Source organism: Neopelma chrysocephalum, unplaced genomic scaffold (genome assembly GCF_003984885.1).
Source record: "Neopelma chrysocephalum unplaced genomic scaffold, ASM398488v2 Primary Assembly neopelma1_24, whole genome shotgun sequence".
Taxonomy (NCBI): Eukaryota; Metazoa; Chordata; class Aves; order Passeriformes; family Pipridae; genus Neopelma; species Neopelma chrysocephalum.
In genome coordinates this window covers 44950536-44971842 of record NW_020897693.1, presented here as the reverse complement: position 1 = coordinate 44971842, position 21307 = coordinate 44950536, and the positions used below count along the sequence as shown (strand labels likewise).

The following is a 21307-nucleotide window of genomic DNA, read 5'->3' as shown; positions in this document are numbered from 1 at the left end:
ATACAGTTTTCTTCCAGTATGATCTGCTACAGCTTGGTGTTGATGATAACTTTTTTTTCATATTATTTTTGTCTGTATTTGGAGGCATGCTTTAGAAAAGGCTTTTCATGTAATGTTAGTAAAATTAACCTCTTTTATGACTGATGTGTTTTCATGGCTGAGAAATGTCTTTTTAACCTTGCAATGAATAGATTTGGACTGGACATACCTGAAAAGTCCTGAACCAATTCTTTCTTCTATGGTATTTATACAGTAACAGCAAAAAAGCCAGGCTGCATATAAATGGAGCTTGACTGGTTAATGGCATTTCTTGATAAAGCAAGTACTTAAGAGGCTTGAAATTTCCCTTTCACACTGTTTTAATATATTTTGACTGATGCATAAAAATCTTACTTCATGAAAGGACTTACAAACCTCTGAACATCAGTTATTGGCAGAGGGCATATGGAAGAATAAATGGTACTGTTTGAGTGACTGCATCCTGTAGTGGTGTAGAGATGAACTTGATCCGTTTTTTTACTGTGCCATGACTTCTATAAACTTATGGTACATGTCCAAGTTTCTTTGATGTAATACATGTGTTATGGCAAATCACAGTTTGGGTTTATAAGAGCAGAGTTAGCATTGGGGTTGGCCTGCTCACTGTATCTTTCTTCTGCACCAGAAAGATCAAACCATCCATGGGGAAAATGGCTGCTGGCAGAGATGGTAGAATTAGTTAATAGTATTATGTTAATAGAGCATATTTTTTTCCTTGAGAGGTGCAAAACCTACTAAGCACAACAATGTTGACATACAATTGTCTTTTAATGTAACATTTTTATGTACATAGTGAGTGTGAAAATATGGTGTCTTTCAAAACTATTTTTTAGTGGAACACAGTAATACTATGCAGTTTTCGAATTCAGTAAAGACTTTAAACAATTATCAGAGGAAGTATCAATTCCTGTTGGGAACTCTGAGATGTACACATTAGTGTATTTTGCCAAAAGTGTCATACTTTGTGCTTTTCTTGACTAGAATACGGGGTTGGAGAACATGAACTAAAACCATTTTCAGTGTAGAGAACCGAGTATTTTTAATTTTTAAAATTTTCCTTGTTTGACTCATTAGGAAATATTAAATAATTTTTCAATGTAGATTTTCTTCTATATAGTATAGCTATATTTTGTTCAATATAGAAACAACTTGTTCTTCAATAGTGCTTAAATTTAAAGGACCTGATCCTCTCTTTAATTTGGACCACATTGTTTATGAGGAACAGAGGTAGAATTTCAAAGATGCTTACAGAATGGCCCCAAATACAAGCTGGATGTTAAAAGCTTTAAGTAGCCTTATACAGTAGTAAAAGTTGGAAATCAAAAGGAAAGTCTCAGGCAGTATAATCACCTGCCAAGTTCTGTAGAAACTATGCAACTAGTCTTCTAGATTTGTGAGGTCATTTCATTCCAAAAAATACTTTATCAGTGTTGAATTTTTATACTGCATCATCAAAGACTATAGTTTTAGATGGTACTTGCACTTCTAAGTTAACTGCAGATTTAATTGGTTCTGGGGCTTGAAATGCAAAATTTGGAGGCAGGAGGCAGGGGATATTTTAAATACACTAATGCCCCTTTCTTAAAATCCTTTTAATCTAAAAACATATTTTATCACCTCTGTTTAACCAAAGTGTCTTTGGAGGTAAGCATCTTGTTGATGGCATTTCGTCACTCATAAAATAGCTGGAGCATTCAGGGGCCTTTGGACACTTTTAAAGTGATCTAACACTAGAATTTGGGTTGAAGAGAACACACAGACGCAGAAAGGTACAAAAGGAGCTGGCTGAATATAGCCAGGAACTATTGTGGAGGGGTTCAAATCAGGTGACAGTAAAGGGGAAAGCTGAGGAAATGAATGAAGCTTGTTATTTCACTGGTGGACAACATGCCTGTTGGAGAAGCAAAGTGTAAAAATTTGCACAAGCAAACTCTGTGATGTCAGGAGGATGATCAGTCTCTAGATATTTTAGTAGTTCCATATGCTACAGGAAAAGGCTAACTGCCTTGAGATCTGCTTATCACCATTCACAGTGCTGAATTAATGAAATTGCATCTTGCCTCTCAAATTCCTCCTTGTGTCTGTATCAACATGTGGTGGTGATTGCATTTATCATCAATATTAAGCCTGGAAATATTTTCGCTCTTCTTATTTAAAAGGGAAAGGGGAGGAGAGCTTCATATTTCATCACAGCTCAGTTTAGGTGGTTGTGTTTTTAAGACGAATGGTAAGCCAGTTTGGCACAATATTGAAGTTGATGAAAATTGGGTATGACATTTGTACAGTATTGAGTAACACTTAACAAAGACCAGTTCTGACTCAGCTACTTCAAAGTAGCACTGCTGTGGGATAGCAGATAACTTTTTCCATGGGCTTTTATATTGAAGTTCTTTATCTTTCTAGATCTTCTTATTTCTGCATTTGTTTTTTAATAAATTGTGTATATAGGTTTGTCTATTGTCTTCGATGGAAAAAGAGATGACTATTTCCCTGAACTGATAAAGTGGGCAACTGAAAATGGAGCATCCACAGAGGGTTTTGAAATAGCTAACTTTGAAGAGGAGGGATTTGGTTTGAAAGCAACAAGAGAGATAAAGGTGAGCATGTGAACATTTGACTTAGATTAGAAAATTGTGTTTGGAATATATCTGCAGAGCTCTGAAATGTTCACCACCTTCCCCTCCCCCTTTTTACTGCTTGTGAAACTGCTGTTCTGAAATGTTCTCAACTCTGCTTTCTTGAGAAACTAAATTATTTATAAAATTGAGTATTATTTTTTATGACTACTGATAGTATTGTGAATTTTCAATCAGTCTTCCTTTTTTTCCTCTGTATTGTCTATACTTTTTACCTAATCACCAGAGTACTCTACCCTGTTTATGTATCCCTTTCTTCCATGTTTTCTAACTATTTAGTCTCTTCTTTCATGTCCCTTCTTTTAAAGAAGTGGTCTTTTTGCCTCAGAAAGAGGTATTTGCAATACCTATTTTCTAGTGAAAGTGGAAAAAAACCCAAAATTACAATAATTGTAAGGAATGTCTTTTTATTAGGTGAGGAATATAGACACACACAGTAACCTAACTGTTAAAAAGTAAGCATTTAAGATTGTCTTTCCATTCCCATTTTGCACATGTTACAGCTTTGAATACCAATCAGCTGTTATAGTAAGAATATTAGAAAATGAGCATAGTATATTCATTTTAGGGCTCACAGTTAATAAGCTCCTAGAAATCCTGAGCAGTTCTTCTAGAATAAGAACAGCCAATGTGAAAAAACTCGACTGTGAAAAAATATTCAGCCACATAATTGTTAGCAATATAATGTGTCTGATAACTTTAAAGTAGTATGGGCAACCTACATGTTAGCAGTTCCAAACTGAAGCACTTTATTTTATAATCTTAAGTGTCTGTCTTCAAAGGTTTGTGTAATGCAGATTGGAACATTTGGTTAGCACAATATGAAACATACCTTGTTTGTTTAATTTGAGGTGGAAGAGAAGAAGATTTTTGATGCAGAATGATTTTTATTAAAAAAAAGAGAAAACAACTTGTAATTTAAAGTCAATGTACATTTGAGAGACTTGGCATATCATATAAATGCTAACTGACCCTCTGTACTTTTCCTTTCTGTAGGCTGAAGAGTTGTTTCTGTGGGTTCCTAGAAAACTGTTGATGACGGTTGAGTCAGCTAAAAATTCAGTCTTAGGTAAGAGCTTCGGGAAGTTCTTAAGCAAGAAATTAATATCTATGGGATCATTCAGTAGGAGACTTTCTTTTTTTAGCTGATCTTCTTTTTTACAGGACTTGCTTGTCATGCCAACCATCAGGTTTGGAATACCTAGAAGCTTGAAGTGTCAGTGGAAAGAATTTAATTTCCCAGTTTGTTTCTGGCTGAGTGCACTAAATATCTTCCACAAGTGTGTGTTATTTTGAACACATAAAATGTAGCTTGTATAACTCTTGGAGATAAAATGTTCTGAGGTACTGAGAGTATTGTTCTAGTTTCTTTATGTCTTCCATCATGCGTGTGCACAAGGCATTTGCTGTATTAAAAAATTTGCAGCACAATACAGTGTAGGCAGCTAAAAATTTTAGAAAACTGAAAAGCTTTGGTTTTTTTTTGTTAAATTCTTACATGTGATTTCATCATGTTAATTTAAGGTAAATCTGAGGTGATATTTTCCATGGACAGTTAATTTAGTGCCTCACCTTTTTTGGTTAATTCAGGATCTCTGTATTCTCAAGATCGAATTCTTCAAGCCATGGGCAATATAACATTGGCATTCCATCTCCTTTGTGAGAGAGCCAACCCCAACTCTTTCTGGCTGCCCTACATTCAGACACTCCCCAGTGAATATGATACTCCCCTCTACTTTGAAGAAGATGAAGTACAGTATCTTCAATCAACTCAGGCCATACATGATGTTTTTAGCCAATATAAAAATACAGCTCGGCAGTATGCCTATTTCTACAAAGTTATTCAGGTAAGCATCTTAAATGTAATATATACATATTGTTCTCATGATCCTTATTGAGGAAGGTGTGAAAACAGTGATACTAAATAATAGCACCAGAGTGTTGCTCTTAAAAATCTGAATCGTTAAAGCAATTTTCTGCTGTTTTTTTGAACTGCTGTTAAAATTTTGCGGTTCAGTAGGCTAATGAGTATATAAGGATGTATTTAGTTGACTGAGAGAAGTGATTACAGCTCTTTGTTTGAAACTGAGTGAGGCTTCACCTAGAATACTGTACAATTTTGGGCCCACCAGCACAAAAGTTGCGTTGACAAACTGGAATGAGATCAGGGGAGGACTGTTAAGATGTTACTTGCTTCAGCCCTTTATCCATACGGGAGACTGAGGGAGCAGGATTTGTTAGTTCTGGGGAAAAGGAGATAAGGGATGATCCAGTCATTGCTTTCATCTTGCTACTGTTAGCCAGTTTCCAGAAGTTTGCCTGTGGGAAGTTTTGCTACGTGACCTGCAGAGATCTACAACCTATGCCTTTGTGATTCTTTGAAAAAAATATAGTTTGCACTTAACAAAGTAAAATTATAATTGTTAATTGACAGAATAAAACCATTGCATATGTTGTATTTCCAGTGACCGTGGATTAACTGTTTTTTTTCTGTTCTATTTAGCATAATTATTTTGACTGCTTTCAAATACAAAGATAAACCCATCTGGTAACAACTTAAGTATGGAGAGATGGGTGAACTTTTCATTGTGTTCTGAAGTAACGATTTAAATTGAGTCTCTAAGATAGAACTGTGTTACTCTGACTGATATCTAGACATAATTGATGTTGTAAGTGAATGGTAAAATGTTGTTCTCAAGGGAGTGCTCAATGTCCAAACATCCAAAGTTTTTTGTAGCACAATCTGTGTAAAAAGCATATGACTATGTGCTGAATTTTCCCAACACTGTGATCTAGAGATATTTTCTTTAGCCATAGGAGAGGTGAGAAGACATAAGCAATTCTATTCTCCTTCAGTGTTACCAGAGCTCCAAAGCTTTTCTATTAACTGTTTTAATTCAACAGAGATTAAACTATTTTATGTAGCTGTTTGGTGTTTCAAGAACTGAGTATGTTTCAAACACAGTGTCAGTTTGCTGAGTGTAAGGAACGGAGGGATACATTTTGAAAACTCAAGTAGTTGAAAAAAAACGAGTGAAAGCCAAGTCAGATGCACAAGGAGTAGGGTAGAAACAATGTCTTTGATGTCAGAAGGGAACAGAATTCTTTCTTCCAGGTATCACAATTCAGGAGACGATAGTTCAGCCACTCTCTTTTCCTGCCATGTGCTATCCTAGGCTGCCAGTCCACACTTGACCTTCCAGCCTTTCACTTTGTCAAAGTGTACTGCTTGAGCAAACAGAGCTTCTAAATTTTGTGTCTTTAGAACATCTTTTTACCCATAAAAAGGTCTTCTGTTTTTAATAAGTTATTAGCAGAATATTGTGGAACATTATCCAATTCTTCCAACTGCTATTCTTGCTCTTGCAGCACTTAATCAGGTAGCTGAACTATCACTATGACTAGTTCCATTATTTTCATTGACTAGTCCTGTGTGTGAGAGGTTATGTGACCACAACATTAATTAAAAAAACTGAAATACAGTTCTACAGATAAATGAGATCTGGAATAAAATCCTTGATTTTGACTGCTATGTGTGCAGTATTTCAGAACCTCTTCTCAGTGACTGATGAATACATAAAGACTGATATCAAAGTGATGCAAGCACAGCTGAAGAAAGTAAATAAAATGCAGTAGTGTGACATCAGTTGAAGCATGAAATAACTATTATGTGAAAAGCATCTTAAGTGTTTGACAAAACATTTTTGTTTGAAAGTTTCCTGTGGCACATAATCTGTTAAAAGGATGGCAAATGCATGCTATTTCTCTTATTGTCCCCTAAAGTTAACGAAGGATTGTTTGTATAGTGTTTAAGCTAATGTGGTCAAAGTAACATCTCACTAAAAAATAATTTATATTCCACATCAAAGTCTACTGTTGACTGTTAAGAAAAGGGACAGTTTGAACAAAGAGAATAATGTACATGAGATGACTTCAGGGGCAGAATGTCTTTAGAACCCCAGTGATGGGGATGTGCTGTACATGGTAACAAGCCTTTAATACTGTGCACTGTTATATTTTCTGGTTTAAATTTGCAGTTCTATAGAAGTTGATATGGGAGCTCATGAGGAAGACTTCTCAGACTGATAATGTTGAGACTGATTTAGTTCGTTTTGATCTGCAGCAGTGGGAAGCTTTTGTGGAAATAATGTTCAAATAAATGGCTATCTTCTCTTTGAGCTTTACATTAGTATACTCATGAAAGTATTTAGTATACTCTTGCCTTTTGTATGAACTGTTAAAATGCAGATTCTGGTCAGATGTGGTCAGAAAACTAGATCAGATTTTTTTTTTCTTATTCTCCTGAAAAATGCTTTTATTGCTTCTTTTATGTTCTTGTATAATATAGCTGTTGTTTCACATTGAATGTGAGCATGAAGGTAGATCAGGTAGGAATCATTTGCTTTATTTACTTTTCTTTTGAGAATGAGATGTAATAAATATTAGGTAAATTTTAAGTGTGTTCTGGTTGTTTGGTGCCTTGCTTCAGCACTGCCAAGTAACCACATTTCAGCTGAATGTTTCTTTACTAGTATTCAGTAAATATCCCATTAGAAAGTTATATAAATTCAGCTGGCTTCAGGAGTGCCAAGTGTACATACTGGGTACCTATTATTAATGATTTTGGTGAAAATTTTTCCATAAGTTTTAAAAATTTTTTATCTCTGTTTCTGTTATCAAAAATAAGAGCTTGTAATTTATGAAATGGTGGGGAAAAAAGTTAATAGAGAAGACATAAAAACCTCTTTCTTCCCTAAAAACGAAGTGCCATTTTTCATTATTCAGAAAAGCTAAAATTAATTTTAGTATCAGCTTGCATGCACTCATATCATTTTGTGAACAAAGTTGACCCACAAAATACTGGTGCTAAGTGTAATTCATGAGCATATGGAAAAGGGAAGAAGTAGCAAGAGAAAAATTTGTCATATAAATGAAAAAAGCAAAGCAAACCAAATTATCTATTAAAAACAGTGTACTCTGTAAGCTTTATGTAAGTGAATGTTAGATTTGGTTGTTTACCATCATTTCATTCAGTACTACTGCTGCTTTAGCGTAAGTCTTTTAATGAAAGCTGTCCTGTGTGACCAGGATTTTGATACTGCTTTCAATATGCAGACTAATTTTTTTTTAAGTGTATAAATACATTTTTTTGTAATACAAAAATCTTAAAACTATACTTACTTTATTGATAGTTGTTCTACTGCAGAAAGTAATACTAGCAGCATCTTAAAATAAAAGTTGTTTTGTTGATATTTGAAGATACTCAAAAAGGGACTATTTTGTGCAGGCAAAATATTTTAATTGCAGCATTTTTAGTCTAAAAATATTTCTGATGGCTTGGGGAATAAAAGAGTTAACAAATCATTTCTTCAAATGCTTCATTTTCTTTTCAAATAGGATTGATAGACTGTTATTAAAATAATTTGGCTTCTGATAGATGTGCAGTTTTAAACGTTATTTGAGAAGTGCTGTTTTGTTTCCTTAACTTCTCCATAAGGGTGACTGCTGCAGTTCTAACTCTTTCTCCAAGTGCTTATTCTGGGTACACATGAAGAATGGGCAGATTTATGAATTTCACAGCTGTTGCAAGCTAAACTGTTGTCTGGTTTGATAAGCAGAAACAGGTGGGATGTTGAGCAGACAAAAATAAACCCTTGAGCATGTTAGCCAGGCTCTATAAACCACACTGACACCTCTGTAAACATATGTAATTTGATAACTAAAAAATAGTTAAAATTTCTTACAGATGTACTTTAAAGGTGCATTTGGCCTCTGCGTTGCTATCAAAATACAGGGAATGGTCAAAAGACTGCTTTCATTGCTGCAGACCTGTAGTTTGCAAGATGTTTTTGTAGTTTGTTCCAAAGAGAAATTCTGTAAGCTGCAGGGTTTTCTCTTCTCAGGGGAAGAGAAAGGAAGGTATGTATGTGACTTCCATTAACATTTATGGGCATTGCATGCCTGCTGAAGGGTGAACAAAGCCCAGATATTTATGTCTTAATGTTAAAATTTTTGTACACTGAAATGTGGTATAATAGGCACAAGAGGGAGCCATATAGTTTACAGACATTCACAGTGAAATTATATTCCTAAAGAAAACACAATCAAGTTTGAACCCCTTTTGAAAGACTATACAGGGGTCTTCGTGTTTGATTTTCCAGTGTATCTGTGTGGCCCTGCTTCAGAGGGGCTTTTGTAAGTTAAAACAAGACATGAAGACAAAGAGTGCACTTAGAGAAGGTGGAAGGGCCCAAACTATTTATAGTTTGAACACAATAGGTCTGAAGCAGTGTTGTATCTTTTCCCCGGCTCTAGTAAAGGCTGTTATTACCTGCCTAAATAAAAGACAATTTTATGATAATTTTAGTTGATTTTTGAAATCTTTGAAGTGATAAGTCTGAAACCAGCAGAGCCCACTAGGTAGCCATAGCTTTTGCCATGGCAGCCAGTGTATGCCTTCAGTGGCACTCTGTGTAAGTGGTATCTGCATGTAGCTGTCTCTCATGTGCTGGAAAAAAGATCAGTTTTGCAGGACTCTCCAGGATGGCAGTTTGGCATTGATTTAGAGAGTGTTTTCAGCCTGTAGTCTTTGGTCCACTGAGGGACTGCAGCTTTTTCTGAAGAGCACCAGCCAACTATCTGTCCGTAAAGAAAACAAACAAACATCCAAACCCAAACCAATATGGGTGACATTGTAGTGGACATCTGCTATAAGCTGCCTGATCAGGAGTAAGGAAGGAGGGGATGAGGCCTTCTACACACAGCTAAAAGTAGCCTTATGTTTGCAGGGCACTTCAACCACCCCGGTATTTGTTAAAGGAACAACACAACAGGGCATAAACAATCCAGGAGGTGTGTGAAGAGCATTGACGACAGCTTCCTTGTCCAAGCAGTAGAGGAGCCAGTGGAGGAGAGGTGCTACTTCCATTCATTGGCCTCATACTTACAAACAAGGAAGGGTTTGTCAGGGATGTGAAGGCTGAAGACAGCCTTGGCTGTAGTGACCATGAGGTGGTAGATTTCAGGATCCTGAGAGGAGGGAGCAGACCAAAAAGCAAGGTCACAATGCTGAGCTTCAGGAGAGCAGTATTGGCCACTTCATGGATCTGCTTGGAAGAGTTCTGTGGGTTAAGGCTTTGGAGGGAAGAAGCACCCAAGAAAGGAAATGTAGTTAATATGGATAGATCACCTCCTTACGGTCAAGAGCATTCCATCCCAAAAAGGAGGAAGTCAGGCCAAAATGCCAGGAAACCTGTATGGATGAACATGGAGTTCCTGGCAAAAACTCAGACACTAAAAGGAAGCATGGAGAGGGTGAAAGCAGGGACAGGTAACTTATAAGGAATATGGAGACATTGTCCAGTCATCCAGGGATGTGGTTAGGAAAGCTAAAGCCCAGCAGTGATTGAATCTGGCAAGGGATGTCAAAGGCAACCAAGAGGGCTTTTATATGTACATAGGTGACAAAAGGAAGACTAGGGGAGATGTAGGCCTGTTGCTGGATGGCACAGGGGACCTGGTGACACAGAACATGGAAAAAGCTGAGGTACCAAATGCCTTCCTTTGCCTCAGTCTTTACTAGTAAGACCAGCCTTCAGGAATCCCAGGTACCGTTCATCAGGAAAAAAGGCTGGAGCAAGGATGATGTACCACCCTTGGTGGAAGAGGATCAGGTCAGGGAATATTAAGGCAAACCAGGCATATACAAGTCCATGGGCCCTGATGGGATGCACTGACAAGTGCTGAGGGAGCTGGTTGATGTTACTTTGAGGTGACTCACATGCCCAAGGGTCAGGATGCCATTTAGAGATCCCGGACACGCTTGAGAAGTCGGCCCATGGGAACCTCATGAAGTTCAACAGGGCAAAGTGCAAGGTGATGCACCTGTGTCGGGGCAAGCCATGCTGTCAATATGGCTGTGGGTTAAAGGGATTGAGAGCAGCCCTGCAGAGATGGACTTGGGGGTGCTGGTGGGTGAGAAGCTCAATGTGACCTAGCAACGTGTGCTTGCAGCTCAGAGACCCAATTGTACCCTGGACTGCATCAAAAGCAGAGTGGGCAACAGGTTGAGGGAGGTGATTCAACCCTTCTGCTCTGGTGAGACTCCAACTGGAGTACTGTACACCCAGCTCTGGGGTCCCCAGCACAGGAAGGACATGCAGCTTTTGGAGCAGGTCCAGAGGACAGCTACAGAAATGATCAGGGGCTGGAGCACCTCTCCTGTGAGGAAATGCTGAGAGAGCTGGCACTGTTCATCCTGGAGAAGGCTGCAAGGAGACCTTATTGCAGCCTTTCAGTACTTAAATGGGGCTTATAAGAAAGACGGGGACAAACTTTTTAGCAGGTCTTGTTTGCAAGAATACAAGGGGTAATAATTTTAAACTAAGAGAGGGTTGATTTAGACTAGATCTAAGGAAGAGATGGTGAAACACTGGCACAGGTTGCTCAGAGAGGTTGTAGATGCCCATTAGTGGAAACATTCAAGGTGAGGTTGGATGGGGCTCTGAGCAACCTGATCTAGTTAAAGATGTCCCTGCTCATCACAGTTGGGATTGGACGAGGTGACGCTTAAAGGTCATTTCCAACACAAACTCTATGACTCTCGATGATCTTTGAGTGATCATGATGACTGGGAGAAGTTCCTGAGGACTGGGAGAAAGCAAATGCCTCCTGTCCTCAGGGTAGAAGGAGGACCTAGGCAACAAGCCTGTCAGCCTCACTTCAGTCCTTGGGAAGGTGCCGTCCAGTAGGACTTTGACAGGCTGGAGAAATTGGCTGCCAGTTGATGAGGTTCAGTAAGAAGTGCAAAGTCCTGAACTTGGAGTGAAATGATCCCATTAGTATGTTTGGGGACAAGTTGAACATGAGCCAGCAATATGTCCGTGCAGCAAGAAAGGGCTAATGGTATCCTGGACTGCATTAGGAGTGTTGGCAGCAGGTCGAGTGAGGTGATCCTTCTCTACTCAGCTCTGGTGAGGCCACATCCAGAGTGCTGTGTCCTGCACTGGGCTCCCCAATAGAAGAAAGGTCAGTAAGAATTTTAGAATTAAACCAAATGGAGAAAGCAAAGTCACCTATTTAAGTAACATTTTAACAAGTAAGTTTAATTTTCTTTGACTCGGTTTTACACTTCTTAGAAAAGTTAATGAGCAAATACTTGCCAGTGCTTTCTTTGCCTTCTGTCAAGCTACTCTTACTCAAGAAGGCAGAAGCTGCCCCATGAATCACACCCTTTTTGAAAATATTTTTTTTAATATAGAATCTGTTTGGTAGAAGTTGTTTGAAGTTTTTAGATTATCTGTAGTCTTCTTTCATCCAGTATTCCACAGGAACACATTCATACTAGTTTTCTGACTAGTGTGTATTGACATCTGGACACTTTGTGAAAGTGTTATTGTAGTCCCATTGTGAATACAAGCTTTACAGTTATCTATCCAAAGATGTTTTGATCTGTTTATGTGCCGTATTGGACAGAGAACTTAATTTCCTGGAGGCTGTAATCCCTTTTGATCAGATACTAAATTTGATTTATTATTCATATAAAATGTGACTAATTGATTTAGCATGAATGAAATTCTAAAATCCAGTCATTAGCTGTTGGAGACTGGAATATCCATTTTAGTTAGGATGTTTAACACATCAAATTCTAGATTTCAAAATAATATTATAGCATCTTTGAAACTCTTCAATATTGGTTGTATTAGCTGAGAATTCACATCTCTAGCTTAATTCTTACACCAGTTTTTGAAGTTGTGATGATGCTTTCAATATGACTTATGCTGCTTTTACATTATTTTTCTGTGCTGTTTTTAATCTATCCTTTTGCAATAAGCATATGATTTTCCAGGTCAGCGTGAAGTAGAACGTCTGGTGTCTCTCTGTACTTGGCTTGAAGATACCACCATTTAACTTTCGTGTGCTAAATGATAATTGAGTTGAATGCAGACAAGTATCTTGCCTTTTAAAACACTTTATTCAAATGTTTCGAAGTTATTATTTTTAAGTTGATATAGTAGAGAATATTTTAATGCTTCTAAAGAGTTCAACCAATATGCAGTCAAAAGCAAATGTATTTGGAAGCAGAATTGTTTTGCTTCTCTACTAGGTAGGTCTTTAGGATTCTCAGTTTTCCCCCCTACTTGATTTATACTCATCGGCATGCCAGTCAAATAGCTTTTTTCACAAGTGATGTCAGCAACACTGTGAAAAATGGGTAGAAGAAAGATGGCACAGTTGTAAACCTTGTAAAATCTTTACCTTTTGTTTACTTCTCTGCTATACATGTCACCTTAAGGAGAGATTTAAAATTGCATGGAGTGGGTAGCTACAAAGGTAAAATAGTGTTGCTATTTAATTTGCTTTGTCTGAATTTCAGTGCCTCAGTTGTTCTGCTCGATCAATAATAAATCAATAGGCAGTTAATAATGGAATATATTTATGTTTTTCTGTGTTTTTCTTCTGTGAAGGCCAAAATATTGTATTAATCTGTTTTGCTGGCAGCAAGCTGAAGATTGACAGTATGCTTGTACTGTACCACTTAGTGTATCGACTGTAAGGTGGTTTAGACTTTGCGAGCGTGTGCCAAATTCCTGATTCTTGTGTCACTTCTGGTATATCCCACCCCCGGCTATGATGACAGTAACAGCAGATCCTGGGGCTTCGCTGGGCCATTCCTGTGGCTGCCCCGCTCCATCTCAGAAGCAGCTCCAGGCTTTGCTGGGTTGCGTCTGTCCCTCAGACAAATGAAGAGCTCAAGTCCTTACGTGGGTGGGAGGTCTGCTGCCTCCTTCCCCTGTTCCTTCCTTGCCTTCCACAGGAACACGGCGACAGCTCTGGGCTTTGAGCCAGCCGGACACAGGAGGAGGTGTTTGGCTGTTCGGGCAGCGTTTGCTCCTCAAACAGCTGTTCCCTATCTCCTCCAAGGAAAAGGTGGCAGGCCATATGGAGGCATCCTGTGGTCCAGATTCAGGCGATGGGCGCCAGTTGGACCGTGCTGGCCTAGGCACGTCCTACTTGAAGTCTGCTATTTCTTACAGTCAAAATGCTTCTAAGTTGGAGGACAGACAGGATAAAACGTATCTTTCATTTTGGATATAGATGTTATCTTTCTTTGTACAGTCATTTTTAAGAACTCCTAATCAGTAGGTTTTAATTTATTTTATATTCTGGATGGTTTGGATTCTGTTATACTCACCTAAATGCCTGCTTTCCTCTAGAGAAGCAGAGATGTACTTCAAAGCATATATGCCAGTGCAAAACAAAATTTGTTTCTGCACAGTTTAAATCACATTTGGGAGGAATAATACATTCTCTTGTTAGTATTATGGGCTTTTAAGGCATTTTTTTTGAAGATGGGGTTCTCAACCATTCTTCTGCTTGAGAATGCAGATAAGCATCTCTTTTTACAGCCAATAGAGTGGAGACAGTTTTTTGTTTGATTTTCTGTTAGTTGCTTTTATTTTTATTTTTTTAACTGAGTTGCACTTTCCGGGACATTTGAGTTTATCCCCGGAGATGTTGTCTGTGTCTGTTGTGGAAGTGAGTGCCTCAGCAGACATCAGGAGATTATCATGCACTTACAAGTATACTTTCTCATATAAAGTTTGTACTTATTGTGCAGATTCAATATTTTTCTTGATATAACAGCAGTTACAAATGTTCCATAAATTTAAAATATGATAACAAGCTGATGTTTCTTAGAGTGAAATACTCAAAGGATGTATTCTTTAAGCACTGCAAAATTATACAGGGTACTTATCTTTGTTAAAATTAGTAATTTAACTAAATTACAAAGTGGATTATCCTCTTCAGTCAGACCCAATGCTAATACTCCACACAGTAGGACATTGATATGTTGCTAAGTAAACCAAAGTTTATTTTCTTGTACTACGGTTTGAATGTGAGTTGAAAAGGAAATGACAAGTTTTTAGTTTTGGATGTGTGTGCCACTGTAGTCCCAGTACATCTGATTCCAGGACTTACCATGCCCCATGTGTCATAGCAGTTTTGCAGCTGGGATGATCATGATCCAAGCTTCCACCTAAATGGCTCCTGGTATGATTTGTTTGTAAGCTTGAGTAGTTGATTCACAGGTAACCAAACTTTGACCATACTGCATAATATTGGTGCTTGTTAGGAAACTCTTTGGTTGTGAAGTGGTTATGAATAGAAAAATACTGTCCCTGTCCTTTCAAAGAAGTTCGCTTCAGGCTTTCCATCAGAGCATTTTATTTGTGGCTTGTGATTCGCTCAATTAATAGTAGAGTTGTGGGATGAATTTGTGCATGAACATAGTGCCTGTGCATTGCACTTAACAGAATCATAGAATATTCTGAGTTGGAAGGGACCCACAAGGATCATCAAAGTCCAGCTCCTGAAATTAACAAGGTAAAATGTTTGCTGAAATGAAAAATGCTCAAGGTAAACCTTATACCTCAGGGACAACCTAAAGAGTAAATGATATGTTGTGGTATGGAGACATAGACCCTTGCGAAGAAGCTATTTACTGTAGCTGTCTTATGGTACCTGTGTGCATGAAGCACTGCAGACTGAACCTATCAATCTAAGGCTCAAAATGAACAATAAACTCATATTTCATAAGGAGATTTACCACAGGAGATAATGGACCTAGTGTGTCTTTCTGTTACATGAATGGGCACGGGAACAAGTGGAGAGTCTGTCTCGCTGCAAAACATGTCCAGTCTCAGCCTGGCTTCCCCCACTTCAGCCCTTAAATGGGGCTCTAATTGGTTTTGTGAAAGGACAAGAAAACTTGGTCACTAATTTAAATACCCTACCTGAGTGTCTTCTATTTTAGGAAAGACTAGTATTTCAGAATTATGTATGTTAAGTATTCTGTAAATGGAGTGATCAAGAAGTGGATGTTGAGAACTCCACTGCTGTCTTGCCTGTTTAATAAAGGAGATGCCAAGGGATTGTAGGCAGGGTACTCAATTGCAGTCAATTCAGAATTGTTTCTGTGTACTCTGTCAACCAAATCGTAAAGTCCACTTTGCATGTGAAGTGGGCTGTCAGTCCTTCAGACTCTTGAGTTAGTAGTTAATGGTTTGAGTGTCTGTTATGACACTGCTGTTTCATTAACTAAGAACAATTTTTACAGGTAGAAGGTACGGAAAAAGGGACTGTGCAGTTAAATTCCATTGCACCAGAAGGAGTCATTCCACTTTGCTTCCGCTGCATGAATCCCCTAATAGTCTGGAACAGTGCTTTCTTGTGTATATTGGCATAAAGTAAATAAAAATTGCTGACATAAAGAATAAGCAAGAATGTTATTTAGATTTAATAAGTTTCAATCCTGTGGTACCTTTTTTATTTTAAGATTCATTCTATTAGGTTTTGCAAAGTAGAGTCATCCCTCTTCCCTTAAAAAAGTCATATAACAGCACAAGTTTGTGGATGTTATTCTTAGTGTTTCATGAATTGGGCTGTTTGAAAATTCCAGAGCATCCCTCTGTACTTATAAACTGTTATTACCAAGTGAAATAATCTTTGGCTTTGTCTCCTGTCCTGTACAGTGAACTGACTTCCCTCATTAGGTTAGGCAGCGTATGTCCAATGGAAAAAGTGAATTCTTGTTTCCCTGTAGATTGCTAGGATCCTCCATTCTGAATTCTTTATTTTACTTAGCTTTAGGGCAGTTAAAGCCTCAGCAGCTCCACAGAGAGGAGTTTCTCTTCAAGGCTGCTGCTTCAAAGGATTTCCAGAGCTGGGAAAGGGACAGTAACCAGCAAATGCTGACAGATCTTCCTGCTTCTGGCCCTGAAAGTGTGTGTGTTTGTGTTTTTGTACACCTACACATTGGCCTGAAACCATCAAGTAGCATCCACCAAGGCTCATAACGAAATCTCCCCATGTTAATGAGTACATTGAAAAGGGGAGAATCCGCAAAGAAGAGGAGGAAAAAATTGTTTGGTCAAAAGTAACTAACCCTTGGGGTTTATGTTCAAAGGAATGAAAGTTAACAAGGTGGAAGCTTAGACTAGTTTGGGCTTTAACTGTTTCAAGCACCCATAGTGTTTTGGGGGCTGTGAGGAGAGTGCAGTATAATCTCAATATTATGAAGAAATGGAGCTGTCTCCACTTCAATGGGATACAAGAGGTTTTTGAAAATACTGAAATTTGATTTCGTAATACTGATGCAGTGATTGCCCACAACTTTGCCTTGGACTTTTGAGTACTTGAAATATTCTTCACAGAAATCCAAGCATCTCTGTGTCTATAAGCTCAGGAAACCAAACAAAGCAAGGATTTTTTTTTTAATTTTATTTTTTAACTAGGTGTTACAGTGGAGTAGTAGGTGACTCCGATGGTCATTTTATCTCAGCTAAAGGGTGGTGCCTTTTAAAAAAAAACAACCCTAACTTTGATCACATTCAGTGATTCAGTTAATTTTGTTTTACTTGGATTATACAAGGGTTAGTAGCACAAAGGAATATACTAGTCAATATGACCACATCAAAATACATTAGCTCTTTTCAAGGCATCTAGTAGTGTAGATAAGAACACAGATTTAACACTATGTAAACTTTAAATTTACCTTCTACTGAGACATTTTATTGTGTGTTACAGTAATAGGACTTGTACTTTGCATCACTTGGTAAACAAGCAAATATTAAGCTAATTTTAATGGAAATTGCCCATCAAGATGAGGAGCTCTGATAAATGAGCTTTAGCATTTTATGATTGAATAGGGGGTTACTGCCTCTGATAGTCTGGCCACTCTTTTACAGGGGTCTGGACAGCAGAAGTGAAGGTTATGTGGCTTCTCAGCCAGAAAGGCACCCCCCCTTTCTCTGCTGCAGCCTTCATGCCATTCAAATGAAAACGAGTCCTCTCAAAAGTGGAGGAGCCCCCGAGCATCTAGTCTGTGGGACTTGAGAATCATTATCTTGTGATGTCCATCCAAAAATGTGATGGGGAAATTATTGGCACAGAGGCCCCTATGGCGCATGGGGGGTGTTGCTTACTTGTGAGACATTAAACATGAGACATGAACCCCTGGATATTGCTGCTTCACAGAAAGAGAAAAAAATGTCTGGAAGTGTCCTTTTAATTTTTTTTTTCCTTTTCTCCCGCCCCCTCCCCCCCCCCCTCTGATTGCCATACTGAGTAACTGGCTTCTAGTCTGATAATGTTTTAGGTGACTAGAATAACAGTCTGTCTCTTTCCACAGTGGCTGCAGACAATCTGGCAGCAATCACTGTTACTTTTTAATATTTCTGGTTATTTTGAGATATCCTCCAAATGTCTCAAAGAAGGCTTGGAACACTGAAGGGGAAAAAAGCATTTTTTTTTCCTTTTTTTTTTTTAGGAATAGCAGCATCAGGAGGAAAATGAAATTCAGCATGCCACTATTTGTTTTTGCAGTGGTCATCACCCTGATTGCCAGCTCTGACAATATTTTCACAGAAAGGGTAACGAAATAGATGGTATTTGTTCTTTATAATAACTCTTTCAGTAGAATGTCAGGACCTGCATCTAAATGAATATATTCACATTTTCATGTTCCCATTTTTTATTTAAAGCTTCCCCTCCCAACTTTCTGAAACTACTTCATACAGACTTGGTAAGTTAAAATTAGGGTTCATGCAGTGGATAATGTCACATTTGAAAGCTAATCTGTAGAGACCTAGCTGCGTGAACCTGTAAAAGCTAGATCTGATTTTTTTACGTATTAAGTGTTTGTTTAGTTTAAATATGTCTGTATCTTTTTTGATCAGTCTGAGCAATTTGCATGCTATGCAGCAGTCATCTTCTATACTTTATTAAATATCTGTCAATTATAAATATCAAGGTTTTACATTAATGTCAAGATAGTACATCAAAAATTCATGGAATATGTGACTTTTTTCAAGGGTATTTAATACTTAATGCATTTGTGTCATTTTTCTTTCTAGATATATTGACAGGTTTTATTAAGTGTTTGTTAGGGAGATTTCTTTTTTACCAAGGGACTATAAAGAGAAGCTGCATACTAAATCAAATTTTTAATCAGAATATTGTTCCTTTTTGTGTGTCTTCAGATTCTTGTAATCTATAGGGTTTTTAAGTTACATAGTAAAATAGACCAAGTCAGAAATCTAACATGACCAAATATGCTGACATATCTTAACTTTAAAATAGCTACTAGAATATTGTACTATGGAATGCTATAAATATGGTAATTACATACACTGGGATTTTATTCTGCCTTGTGTCTTTTTAAGACCATATATTTTGTCCTTTATTGTAATTTACTATTGGTTTTATGTGAATTACATACAGCTGGTGTGCATATAGGGGCAGTACCTAAGTTCCACAGATTTACAAATGGGGAGGACTACAGAGCATTTTGTGGCATCCAGAATCTTTGCCCCGTGGGTTGGGTGTTCAAGTTGAATGTTACAGACGGGCTGCTTGTGTCAAATGAACAATTGACCTCACTGCAATCCACTGATCTGATACACGTTTGTCACAGAGAGGACAATGACAACATGTATATATCTTGCATCCTGTGGTTGTTTGCTCCAAGTTTGGGTCGAAGCTGTTAGCTGGCGCTCCCGGGTGCGGAGCGTGGTCCGGAGCTGTGCACAGGGAATGTCTGTAGCCGTCGCTTTTAGGCTGTTGAGCCCACCGCAGATCTCTGTGATGCCTTTTCACTTCTAGTGCATTATGACCATGGTGATTATTGCCCTTGCAAAAACAACACGTTCTGCTAATAGCCGCTGCTTGGTGGGTGGGAGGAGAGCAGGAGAGGGCAGAGCAGACAGACGGGGGTATTTGCGTTCCCAGCGTCTTTCTCCTGCGATGAAGCGGCCGGACCCCGCTCGGGCGGGGGTTCGCCTGCTTACACCGGAGGTGCGTTATCCAGAGCGAGGGGCTGGGGACGCTGGAGGCGGCCGGGCTGTGTGTCCTTGCCCCGCAGGCGGTGCCTCGGGCGGGGGTTCCCTTGCTTACCCCGGAGATGCGTTATCCAGAGCGAGGGTCCGGGGACGCTGGAGGCGGCCGGGCTGTGTGTCCTCGCCCCGCAGGCGGTGCCGCGGCCGGGCCGGGCCGAGCGGCCGCGCTGTGGGGGCGCCGCCGGCAGGGGGCAGTGCCGGCCCGCGCGGCCGCCGCTGTCCGCGGGCACGGCCCGGGGGGCGGCGGGAGCGGGGATCCGAACACCGGGATGAGGGCATGGTCTGCAGGGAACGGACCGAGGGCCATCCGGGCGGTTAAGCGTAAAATGTCTTCTGAAAACTTGAGGTGCAGAATGAGACCCCGAGTCCTCGCACCGATCGCCACGGACCGCGTGGAAACGCGGTCTTAAGGGAAACGGAGGGGCTGATGCTCGCACTGTTGATGGTTTTCCCCTGCTTAATTTATCAAGCTACTGTTTATTAATTAATAATGCTAACAATAAAAGTTGAAATTAAATTGTCATAAATCAATACTATACGGTGGCATTTGTTTGTAAGATTTATTTCCAGCTGAAGGCTGAGTTTCCACGTTCATTTCTGGACTCGGGTGCAGAACTACAGCGAAGGTGCCTCCTGAAATGTCTTAGTTTGGGTCTCAGTCGTGGGCTTGTGCTGAACGTTTTTGTGAGAAGAAATAACTCTGTGCAATGTGTTGCTACAATTAAACTCGAAGGGATTTGTTATGCAATGACCGTGTCATCGATGTGAGTGAAAATCATACGGAAAGGCAGAGTGCTGTAAAAGGAAAAAATAAAAGAATGAGGGGAGGGACAGGAGCCACTGGAATTGTTAACTTCAGTCGTGTTCTGGAGAAAGCCCATCCAAAGGGTTAACCGGAGGGGCTTGAGGGAGACCAGCCACCTGGGACCTCACACCCAATTGGCAGTCTTTTGTAATATGTAATTTGCCTAAAATTGCGCACTGAGCACAAGCTTTTGTTTTCTAATTGATTTACGGTTTGAGCCACTTTTACCTCATCCCCTACTGTCCTGCACACAGTGCCAGCAAGTACATTACAGTGAGAAATGATAAATTACCACGCACTTGTGATGCTAATGCATCAAGAGTAAAAAACTGCTACTACATAGAGCTTCATGCATTAAGAGCGTAGGGAAGATAGAGCTGTGCAAAAAATCATTTGTATCTTCTGAAATAACCGTTTGATCATTTACTTCAATTCGTCTTGGAGACCTAATTGAACCTGAAGGTTAAAATTTATGCTATTATGGCTTTCCATTTGTGAATTGGAACAAAGTTCTAAAGAAAATGTGTGAATGTGGGCTTAAAGGTACCTGTATCTTCAAGACTTTTAATAAGTTAAGTAGTCAGGAAAGTAACAGGTATCACACATTCTTAAAGCCTTTAGAAATTAAATATTTGCTTGTTAATGACAACTGCAGTATGCATTTTCAAATGACATGGCTCCACTTTTAGGTAGGAGTATGTGTAGATGGCTTTATGTAGATACTGTCTAATCAGTGTTTTTCACCAGAGCTATTTAAATATTTTAATCTGTTTTTGTTTCAGAGGTATAGTGCAACTTTTACTGAATAACACCATTATAGGTATCAAGGGAGAATTGAAAATCTTGTATAATATTTCTTGCATTTGTGAAATACCTTACTGATATCCCAGAGGAGAGGAAAATGTGGAAGTTGGTGCAAACTAATGTAC

At 38.9% G+C, this 21307-nt stretch overlaps 1 protein-coding gene across 4 annotated transcripts in view; it reads left to right on the top strand.

The window, feature by feature from the left end:
* SETD3 (SET domain containing 3, actin histidine methyltransferase) overlaps positions 1-21307 on the top strand; it is a 66851-nt gene that overhangs the window by 30145 nt on the left and 15399 nt on the right. For all 4 annotated transcript variants that reach the window (XR_003532649.1, XR_003532650.1, XM_027673939.1 and 1 more), the window contains 3 exons: positions 2488-2636; positions 3672-3744; positions 4266-4522. Coding sequence is in view for 2 of the 4 variants with exons in the window: in XM_027673939.1 (XP_027529740.1) it covers positions 2488-2636; positions 3672-3744; positions 4266-4522 (479 nt within the window). In the remaining 2 variants the exon portion in view is untranslated. The remainder of the gene's footprint in view (positions 1-2487; positions 2637-3671; positions 3745-4265; positions 4523-21307) is intronic.